At 42.7% G+C, this 11,697-nt stretch overlaps 1 protein-coding gene across 1 annotated transcript in view; it reads left to right on the top strand.

The window, feature by feature from the left end:
- Window positions 1-710: 710 nt before the first annotated feature.
- DNTT (DNA nucleotidylexotransferase) overlaps window positions 711-11,697 on the top strand; it is a gene marked incomplete at its 5' end in the record, with an annotated part of 94,271 nt that continues 83,284 nt past the window's right edge. The window contains 2 exons of the mRNA XM_081006375.1: window positions 711-742; window positions 5,629-5,797. Coding sequence (XP_080862501.1) covers window positions 711-742; window positions 5,629-5,797 — 201 coding nt within the window. The remainder of the gene's footprint in view (window positions 743-5,628; window positions 5,798-11,697) is intronic.

The raw sequence follows: 11,697 nt of genomic DNA, 5'->3' as shown, positions 1-11,697 counted from the left end.
GCACACTCCTAGCTTAAGAGAAAGAAACCTAGCAGTAACATTTCACTGTACTGGTGATATTCTTAATTCAAAACCAGCTGAAACCAAAGTTTTCTGAAGCTGCTTCACTATGTTCTCGGACAGATTTTTCAAACAGAATTGGGAGTGACAACTGCACTACCTTTTCTGCTTTCTGACTTTAGAGAAAGTTGTAAAAGTTGCGTGAATCACACGGAGTCTGAAAAAAGCCTGGTGTGTTTACTCCCATATAGCTTTGAGCTTGTGAGCCTGGAAGAGAAATAGAGCAAAATGACATCACTGGATGGTGCCATCAAAAGCTGCCTGTTGGCTGGGCAGACAGACTGAGTGCAAGCTGGTTTTTCTGAGTGAAGCGTTGGCTTAGACAAACAAGACAAAGTCTGCATTGTGTCATGAATATGATCAGAGCTACAGGCCTTATTCCCATGAGGAAGAAGTGGAAAGGGATGCAACTTTCAGCTCCTGTGAGCAGCTACAAAATACAGTTCAATGACATAATCATTTTTATTGTTGAGAAGAAGATGGGAATGAGCAGAAGGACATTCCTGATGGATTTAGCAAGAAGAAAAGGCTTCAGGGTAGAAAATGAGCTAAGGTATGGGGGAAAAAACCACCACTCCACCCTCACCATTCATTAGATTCTTTTGTATGTAGACTTGGAGCTTAACATCTTTTGCTGACAGTGAAGTCCTATGTATGTCTACTCAGAAGTAATTTATCCCAGGTAAGTAGGGATATGGAATTGCAGCCTTAGTGTGCAAGGATGTGCTTAGATATTCTGTAGCTGTCTTTTAGTAATTTTTCTGTCGCTTAAAAGTTTTGGAAACTGACAGGAAGATAACGAAGCAAAGAGATCTGAATTGAATAATAAGTGGAATAAGTGGGCTGTTTAGCAACATTTCTGTGAAACTTCACTTAGCATTCGAGTTACATATTTAGTTTGATGTCTATATAGCTTCAAGGAAATGAATGTTCAAATGCACTCTAGTTCAACAGAGGTGTATTCTGCGTATATGCATAGGCTACAATTCTTGACTGCTGCAAGAAACTAGTATCCCATAGGAACATAGGAAACTGCACCATACAGGATCATACCACTGGTCCATATAGCCCAGTATTGTTAACACTGGCTGGCAGCGGCTTTCCTGAGTTTCAGGTGATCAAGATGCTGGGGATTAAACCTATACCCTCTGCATGCAAAGCATGTAGTGCCACTGAGCTTCAGCCCTTGCCCAGACGACCTTCATGTGAGTCTTCTTCCTAGCTTTCAGCATAGAATCATAGAATTGTAGAGTTGGAAGGGACCAGAAGGACATCTGCAATGCAGGGATCTCGTCCAACATGGGGTTTGAACCAACAACCCTGAGATTAAGGGTCTCATACTCTACCGACTGAGCTCCCACCTTCCCCCCCTCAATGGACTTCTAGGCCATTTAGAAAAATTATAGGAAAATGTGGGAACCACAATGATAGTGGCTTCAGATTCGGAAATCCTCCTGAGACAAGTTACTGTATCAGTTCTGAAGCAACAAGAGTCCTTCATTTTACATTACTGCTTCTCAGTAATTCAGACATTTCATTCTTTTAATGATAAAGGAATAAATTGGTTTCTAAACAATTTTCAGATCACCAGCCTGAACACACACACACTTTATCTTCCTCCGTTTGTTATGTGCCGACACATCCCTAAACTCTGCAGCTAAATGTATTTGTAGAGTTCACCCATAAAATCTTTTATCTCCCTTTCTGCTAGAGTCTGAATAGGCAGTTCTTTCATATGCACCTTTTAAGAGGCTGGTGTGCTTTGGAGTTGAACAGATTTCCATTCTGTCATTATTTTTAAATCTTTTCTGATCTGGGCTGAACAGAGTATTGCAAATAAAGGCCTCTTCCTGTGTCTTTTGAGTAAACACAGACATACTTCTCTTTCTCTTCTGGTACATCATGGTCAATGGCATCCACAACAGCCTGTGTGCATTCTTTGCCATCATGTGACTGGTGACTAACGTTTGTATGACGAGTTGTCCCAGTTGTCTGACCTCTTTTGTCATTCCCATGCTTTAGGGCACCAGTGTAGCAAAATTGCTTATAATTTTTGCTCTTAATTCTTTCAAATAGTATCTCTCAAGTCAAGTAGAATATTAGGAGTGCATCTAATTCATCTCGCAATGGCTTTCTGATCTCCTTCCATACCGGCAATGGTTCCTGACCTAACATGATGGTATGATGAAATTTAATCAAACATGCTTGTACCTTATTTACTAACAAATACCAATTGCATATGTAAAAGAATGTGCAGAAATGTGAAATGGATGTTCCAGATGTTGTCCTACCATCATCCCAAGCCAACATAGCCAAGGATCAGGGCTGTCAACCATCCCTTATTTGGTGGGAAACTCCCTTATCCCAGTGCCATGTCCCACTGCTGTCCCTTATTGATGATGTCCCTTAAATTTCCCGGGTTTCAAAGGAAGCAGCTCCTCTCCCTCCCTCCCTGCCGGCCAGGGAAAGATTTGTAGTGGTAGACTAGCATAGATGGTCTGATATGCGGGTTTACTTCGGGCGCTATTTCCCCCCCCTCCTCCCGCCCCACCTGATGGAACTGAGAGCTGCAGATGGAGCACGAGAGAAAAGATACAGAACTGCAGCAGCATCTTCGTAGCTTGGACTTTGTTTTGCGCGAAAAGTGGTTGCTGCTTGTAGTTTTTTAATTGCAGTGTTTCATCAGCTGGTGTCTTGAGCAGCAACCTCTGGAAATGAAGGGCTAAAAACCGGTGCTGCTCTCCCAAATTATCTGGTCCCTTTTAACTTCGTATTTCAGCTGGCTGACTAAAATCCCTTTTTTTGGGTGCTGATCCCTTATTTTCGAGGCTGCTGGTCCCTTATTTTCAAATCTGTAAGTTGACAGCTATGATCAGGGATGATGGGAGTTGTAGGCCAACAACATCTGGAGAGCCACAGGTTCCCATACCTGCTCTAGTGTGACCAAGATACAGAATTCAAAGCAAACCTATGTTAATGGGGGCTGGGGTGGTTCCTGGAGGCTCCATTAAGTTATTAAGTTTCCAAGCTAGGAAAGATACCTGTGTGTGTGTGAGGGAAGAGTAATGCCCTTGGAGCAAGGAAAAGGTGGAGAAAGAAAATCTTGCAAATATGCTTCATATTGTTAGTGAGGAAATGGAATGCATCGCTTTGTTTTCCTGCATCCGTTCTGAATTCACTTCAGCCAAGACCATTTAACCGTCAATTTTAAAATATTGTCAACAATATCTGTGGAAATCCCGCACTTCTTACATTTATTTTTTTTTGCCAAGAAGATGATGCAGCTGTAAAAGTATCAGAGGAAACTGTGGCACTGTTGGCTGAGCTGCTGCTGTTGTGAGTGCAGAAATGGCAAAGTTCCCAGATCGTCAGCTTTATACATATACATTAAATATGCACATTTTATATAAAGGGATATAAACCACAGGAAGCAGAAGTTAAACATCTCTAACTGAAATTTGTTGTTGTTGAGACAACAAGGCAGAACCTAGCTCGGTGTTGATAAGAACATTGATGCACAGTGAATCTGATTACTCAGATATGTTTTTAACTTAGGAAACATATCCCATCTTTCCACTAAAAAAACTGAGCTTACAATATCAATGGAAAAAAGCAAAAAAACAAGCAATTAAAACAATTTATAATCCAAAGCAGAAGCAGGATGGCAATTCTTTGGATCCTCCCTTCTATAATATGCCTGACTAGTGGAATTTCAGAACTGGCATTTCAAGATGTATTAGGGTCAAACTGCACATTATCTTCACTGTGTAGTTCTGCCCTTGAGTGCACCATCCCTCTCTCCCCAGTTGCCCTGTTAACTGGACTGGGCTCCTACCCGCCTCCCTGCTGCAGCCTGCAGTTTGCACTGCAAACCAAGTTTTCTGTGTCTGTGACAATGAGTCCTGTTATAGGAACATAGTGGTGAGTATTGACCCAGCTCAGGCACATGGTGCAGTGGCAAAGGCAATAGTTGGTTGTATTGTGATGGTTTCACTCCTACCTGCAAGGTCATACTAGGGGGTTGTTCAGTCACCTAATGTTATTCAGTTGTTGTTGTTTAGTCCTTTAGTCGTGTCCGATTCTTCGTGACCCCATGGACCAGAGCACACCAGGCATGTTATTCAGTATTTGTATGTAACTACTGGGAACTGCTGTTTGGCTTTTTGCAGCACCAGGTCATTAGTACAGCTCTGTCTCTCCATTCCATCTGAATCAGGAGGTGCCTGAAATCAGTGACACAGTGCACGAGGACCAATGTACTGACGCTGAATCCTGAAAAGGCAGATGTTGCTGTAGATGGACAGTTCCTGTATCTGGGAATTTGGTGGACAACCTGTTCTGGGAGCGGTTGAAATCCTTCTGAAATAACAGGTTCACAGCCTGTGGGTTCTCTTGGATTCCAGTCATGTCACTGGAGTCCCAGGTGGCTTCTATGCCTAGAGGTGTTTATGGTCATACTAGACTGCTTTGGCAGCTACAGCTACAGTTCCTGGACCAGGGCAGCCAGGGTTTAGTAATCTATGCTGTAGTGACTTTCGTCTGAACTACTGCAATGCACTTTATGTGGGGCTGCCCTTGAAGACTGTCTGGAGGCTGTGGAGAATGCAGAAATGTAATAAATACATAATAATTGTTAATTTTTCTGCTCTGCAACATATTCCAGCATTCTCTGGAAGGCGTTGGCTGGTTGTTAGCTGCTGTGGCAAGTCAAGTCACTGTGCCACTGCAGCTAAATTTGATTGATTGGCTCTTGCTTCCATCTGGTAAATTAATGACTCATCATATATTTCACATATGGCTTATGCCACATGAAATTATGCGAGAAGGTGCTATCCTATTTGGGCGGTAATTTTAGAAACAAGTTTTGGTAAGTGTCTTAAACGGCTTAGCACGCTATCCCTTGAAAAGGACATTTGAAGCACATTTCCTCCTCAATGAATTCTGGGCCCTGTAGTTTACATCTCACAGAGTTATGATTCCCAGAAACCCTTAAACCACAGTGCTCAGAATTCATTGAGGGAAAGAATGTGCTTCAAATATCCTTTAAAGGTATAGTCACTATGCAGTCCCTGCTCTGCCTAGATTAAACCAGAGGACTGGTATATTGAAGATCACAAGCCTGTGGGCATCAGGCACAAGGCTTGTGCTGGTTTTCAGCTGCCATATGTAGAAGCTCAAGTACAGACAGCTTATTGAGAAATACCAGCAGTAGCACTGCTTGAAGGGTTTAGCCCAACTGTCTCTTAACTGTTATGAAGCTCCAAGTCAATGAACAGGCGCACCATTAATTCTCAAGGCTGTCAGATAACCTTAAGGAGGCTCTTCATTGCAACAGCATGTGGGCAGGCCAAATGTTTTCAGTGCTGCAGGCAATGGTGGGGGAAAAACATGTGCCTTAAGGGCATCAATTGATACTGAGCGTCAGAGGACAGTCCAGTCTGAAGGTGTCATCGAAAGCATCGTGGCAGCAAATCACTTCCCCCTGTTCATTTTGTAGACAGGAAAATTCCAGGTTATTCCTGATAACTGGGCGAAACACTTTTTCCTTTTTGTTTGTTTCTTTCCTAGTGATTCTGTCACACACATTGTGACGGAGAATAATTCCTGCGCTGAGATCTTGAAATGGCTACAAGCACAGAAGGTGGAGGACAGTGCAAGATTCAGGATCCTGGACGTCTCGTGGTTGACAGCCTGCCTGGAGGCGGGAAGGCCGGTGGATTCAGAGAAATATCGGCTTGTAAGTAAAGTGTGAGATCTCAGTGTGAGATCAACAGGCTGGGCAACATGTTGGAAAAGTCAAACCACAAATAATGGATGATCGGGCCAGAATACTTAGGTGTAAATGGATTTGAAGGCTTGCTTCATTGAATCCAAAGTGGCTGAAATCCAAGGTACTTTACTTGCTTGTTGAATCACAGCCGGACTTGGTTTACCTAATTTATTCTCCTGCCAAAACATGGCTTGGGGTTGTTCTCATTCTCTGTGGAAGCCCCCTGAGAAATATGAAGCAAACAGATAATGGCCTAGAGTCAGTGCTGGTACACATGATCTTCTCTGCCCTTCTGACCACCCACCTCCATAATTTCCCTGATAGCCAGCTGTGATGATATTGGAGCGTATTTGTTTGGAAAAGCAGCATACAAATGTAAATAATCAATAAATAATCTATGGCAAAGTACATGGTGGTGCACATGTAATTACCAAATGCCGAACTCTGAGTTGGTCAGCTTCTGGGTGGTTAGGGGGCTGCTGCCACTGAGACCAGGTGATGTATCTTTTTTCTTTTAAAAAAACACATTTTCTGTCATTTATCCACATACAGAGAAGTGGACTCTCCCATTTCCCACCTGGAAGCCCACTTCTTCTCCAGTCTTTCAGCCTGGGAAGAAGAAGAGGAAGAGTTTGGATCTGATATCCCGCTTTATCACTACCCGAAGGAGTCTCAAAGCGGCTAAAATTCTCCTTTCCCTTTTTTTTTTTTTGCAATAATTTTTTATTAAATTTTTAAACAAAAAAAAAAAAAAGAAAAGAAAAACAACACACACAAAAAAAACACAATACAAAGCTTAACAATAAAAACACAAAACATAACAATTAAAAACAAACTCTCTTTTCCATTTCCAATTTTAAATTACTTATTTTCTGGACTTCCTCATACCTCCCTCTTTTGTAGTCCAATCTACATTGTTTGTCCAGCAATTTCTTTTCCACTTTTTTAATCCCAATCTTTAATTTAATAAAGCGTTAAGATATATAACTTCCACTTTTTTAAACCTAATCCTTGATCTTAATGTCATACAACTTTAAATTTTTCCCTTTTGTTATCAAATTTCCATTTCTTTAAACATCTTTAATCTTGATCTTTAATCTTAATCTATCCTTAACTTTAACCTGTGCAGCTGGAAACCACTTGTTTTTAGTCCAACATCACTCTAACATTCCTTAATTTTGCAGTGTTTCTGAAGATAGTCTTTGAATTTCTTCCAGTCTTCCTCCATCGACTCTTCTCCCTGGTCACGGATTCTGCCAGTCATTTCCGCCAATTCCATATAGTCCATAAGTTTCATCTGCCATTCCTCCAGCGTGGGAAGTTCTTGTGTCTTAAAATTCTCCTTTCCCTTCCTCCCCCACAACAAACACTCTGTGAGGTGAGTGGGGCTGAGAGACTTCAAAGAAGTGTGACTGGCCCAAGGTCACCCAGCAGCTGCATGTTGGAGGAGCAGAGACGCGAATCCGGTTCTCCAGATTACAAGTCTACCCCTCTTAACCACTACACCACACTGGCTCTCCACACCACACTGGGAGACCCTTTCTACCCTGCCTTTCATGTAGGGAGGGCGGTCATGGATCCTAAGCCCCTTCATTCTGCTGACATGTCCCTCAAAGCAGGACTGAAGACATAGGAGCCAACTCCTAGGGGCCAAGGTCCCTTCACCCCCTCCCCTAAAATATTTGAGGGGGTCAGGACACAGCTAGCCGACAGAACAGAGGACATGGTGGTAGCTTCTTAAAGACCCCCCTGTCCACCCAACCCCCCCCACCGTAATATTGCTCTGTTGCAGAATGCTTTCAATGCAGGAACTTTATATTTGTGTGTGAGCACAACGTTAACTCTCCAATCTGTCTTGAACATTGTAGCACTGTCGTTTCCCCTATAACTTTAGTAATGTGCTTCATGCCACAAGCCAGAGAACCACACCACTAAGTGTATCTGCCCAGCTGAGTTTGCAACTTACTTCCTCCCTGCCCTGCCCAGAACGCCAGCCTCCACAAGCAAGACACTGTTCTTATTCATTTAAGCCTAATGCAGCTCTGTGGATATCTTGAAGAAAATAATTGCTTAATAGGAATTAGGACAGCCCTGCTATTGGAACGCCTTATGTGTAGTCCTCATCCCATGTCAATTACAATGCCCAAAGAATGGGCATAAAAAGCAAGTGCAATTTCTGCCATCATGGCAAGCTCAGCAAGTGCCATCATGACTACAGGAGGGATTGCAAGGCTGTCCAGCTACAAAAGTGAATGCTGTGCTTTAAGAGATTGTGGGTGTGAGCAAGTCAGAGCATAATTACACGGAGAGAACAGTGGCAGCACCGTTAAGTGTGAACAAGCTGTTAATGTATAGTATCACTTCAGTCTTTTTGTTCACAGAACCTGGATGGCTCATAGTTGGAGAATGCTAGCTGGAGCAGAGTTTCCGATGAATTAGCTCTTGTGAGTGCAGAGCCAGGGAATGACAATTGATCAAGAAATATGGATCTGGCATCATCAATAATTTAAACACTCTGCTGAGATGCAAGTCTCTATCACCTGAGCAGATAAAAAATATATATTGCAGTTTCCTAATTTCTTCAGGATATTGCAGGGCCCGGATTACTTTGGGATATTGCAGTTGGCTGATTTGTTCCGGATATTGTGATCGCTCTGTTCAGTACAGGTGTTGCACACCCTGGATAATTTGCTAAACTTTATTAAGAAGGAACAACTCTATTTTGGGTGAGCCCTAAGCACGTGTCTAAAATCAAGTTGACAATCCAAGTCTTGTGTTAGCAAAATCCACATGTGCCCACCAGATGGCGATATTGCTCTCAGGCACCGGACGTTGTACAGCGCTTATATTATTTTTTTTTGTAAAAAAAAATATTGCCAATGGATTTGTTGAAGAAAAGAATATAGTCAATACTTTGGATAATGCCTGTTTATGTCAATACATTTGTTGATTTATACAGGTTAAGCTTCGGTATTGGCTTACATGAGGGGCTATGCTAAAAGATTAAAAGCTCAGGGAGAGATGATGTAATGCAGGAACAGGTAATGAAAATCCCTCTGTGTGTGCGTGCATGTATGTATGTATGTATGTGAGTGCACACACACACACACACACACACACACAGAGAGAGAGAGAGAGAGAGAGAGAGAAACACTCAGTAATATTATATACATTTGCATAACAATTAAGGGATTTGATGTATATTAATTGAGCTTTCCAAGTTTATGGTAGCAATTTCTCTCAACTGCGCTACTTATGCCCCAAACTACAGGACAGATGTCAAAGATTTGAGATGGTTAGTTCTACTCAGAGTTGACCCATGGATAATGATGGCCATGTATGGTGTGGATCTGACCATAGGCGCGTTAATTTCAATGAACCAACCAAGCCCAGGAAGCTTCTGCTTGGTTTAGGGAGGGAGGTGCGATGCAGTGATGGGGTCCAAGAGCCCCCCTGCCCGGTTTTGGGAAGGAGGCAGCAGGGTCCTAGCATTCTGTCAGAGGCCTGGGAAGCTTCAGCCTGGCTTAGAGAAGGAGGCACGATGCTCACATGTACAACATTGTGATGTTGTGATATCGCCTCCCCAATTGCCCTCACAAGCTGGCGCCTCTGTCCCTAACTGCTCGCCTACGAAAAATTTCACCACACACCACTGTTTCCTTCCTCAGGCTGTGGCTTCTCTCAGACCTGATGCAATGCTCTTCCCATGCTTTATGTGCTGCAACACAATCCTTTTCTCTATGGCTTAACACAGGGGTCAGCAAACCTTTTCAGCAGGGGGCCGGTCCACTGTCGCTCAGACCTTGTGGGGGGGGGGCTAGACTATATTTTTTTGGGGGAAAGAATGAATTCCTATGCCCCACAAATAACCCAGAGATGCATTTTAAATAAAAGCACACATTCTACTCATGTAAAAACACCAGGCAGGCCCCACAAATAACTCATAGATGCATTTTAAATAAGAGGACACATTCTACTCATGTAAAAACACGCTGATTCCCAGACCATCAGCAGGCCGGATTGAGAAGGCGATTGGGCCGGATTCGGCCCCTGGGCCTTAGTTTGCCTACCCATGGCTTAAAAGGTGCAAATGTTTCATGCTCTAAATGCTTACCCGTGTAGGAACAACTCTGGCTTCGTTCTGTACAAGTCGGCTAATTAGAATCCATCTCAAATAAACTTTTCATAATCAAGACACATATCAAAGCAGTAAGAATTTTAATGAAATTAAAAACAACAACAACACACCAAACACTGAAATTGAACAGAAGGCAGGGAAGCCCTTGCCTTAAGCATGTTTAAAACCAGCCCATGACGTTTTGCTACCAGAATGGTCTTTCAGATTTTCTGCTGCCTCCAGGAATAAGGAAGAGTTGAAATAAAGGTTAATTGGTTTTTAAGGGTTTTTCAAATTAATTTTGTTGTAATTTAATTGGAGCAACATGAAGTGGAGATTTGTTTTACAATGATCAGCTAATTTTAGACAAGGGTCAGTGACAAAATAATGGACTCTACTGGAGTGTGGACTCTGCCACTGCAGGGGAGCCCAGTGAGAGGAGGAAAGGCTAGGAGTAGCCAGGAGGTGAGGGACAAGGCAGTGAGCTAATGCTACAACTGGGCAGAATGAGGCGGTTATCTCGGGTGGCAGATTTTCGGCAACATTAAGCAATAGCATTAAAACAAAAAAAAAAAAAAAATCATTTGGCTCTCACATCCAGCTACACAATATCCTGGTTGTCCCATTGTGATTTTGCTCTGTTGAAGCTGCACAGAGCTAGGATCAGACACTGGGCAACCATCCCTGTTCCGAGTGGGGCGACCAAGATGATCAAGGGTCTGGAAACCATGCCTCATGAGGAACGGTTGAGGGAGTTGGGTATGCTTAGCCTGGAGAAGAGAAGACTGAGAGGTGATATGACAGCTATCTTCACATAGCTGAAGGGCTGTCACATGGAAGATGGAGTTAGTTTGCTTTCTGCTGCTTCACAGGGTAAGACCTGTGGAGGGTAAGACCAATGGATTCAAATTAGAAGAAAGGAGATTCTGACTAACCTTTAGGAAGAATGTTCTGACAGTAAGAGCTGTTTCAAAGTGGAACAAACTAGCTTGGAGGGTATTGGACTTTCCTTCTGAAATATACTTGGAGTTACGTAGTGATTTCATGCTCTTTATTGCAGCTCATCAAAACAGCCTTCTTTATGGTCCAGCTCTCACTTCCATACATCACTACTGGGAAAATCATAGCTTTTACTATACGGACCTTTGTTGGCAAGGTGATGTCTCTACTTTTTAAGATGCTGTCTAGGTTTGTCATTGCTTTTCTCCCAAGAAGCAGGCGTCTTTTACTTTCGTGGCTGCTGTCACCATCTAGGATCCTACCTGCCTATTATTCTAGGATCCAAGCTTAGAACACAACAACTTCATTGGAGGTTTTTGAACAGAGATTGGATGGGTATCTATCAGGGATTCTTTAGCTGTGATTCCCACATTTCAGAGACTTAGACTAGATGAGCCTTTGGGTTCCTTTGAACTCTACAGTTCTACAATTTTGTGATCTCAGCATCCCCTGCAGGTCCCAGCAAGGAGGCAATTTTCTGTTTCAAGTCTATTTGTGTCTTCAAAAGCTGGCAGAATGCAACTGATGCAGTATTAGTGTAATATAATAAATTGACCAGGCTCCTACCATAAGTCTTCATGCCACATTTTGCACCAATTGGAGTTTCCGGTCACTTTTCAAAATCAGTCCCATGAACAACGCATTACATTAGTCCAATCTGGAAGTGACTGGAGCATGTGCAACTGGCAATTTCCTTGTTGCAAAAATGTAGCATCACTGATTATATATGTTACAAAATCTTCTGTCTAAA

The sequence above is a fragment of the Podarcis pityusensis genome (assembly GCF_964106645.2).
Source record: "Podarcis pityusensis genome assembly, chromosome: 5".
In the NCBI taxonomy this organism is placed as follows: Eukaryota; Metazoa; Chordata; class Lepidosauria; order Squamata; family Lacertidae; genus Podarcis; species Podarcis pityusensis.
The sequence above is the reverse complement of the archived record's forward strand: the minus strand, read 5'-3'. Positions and strand labels throughout refer to the sequence as shown.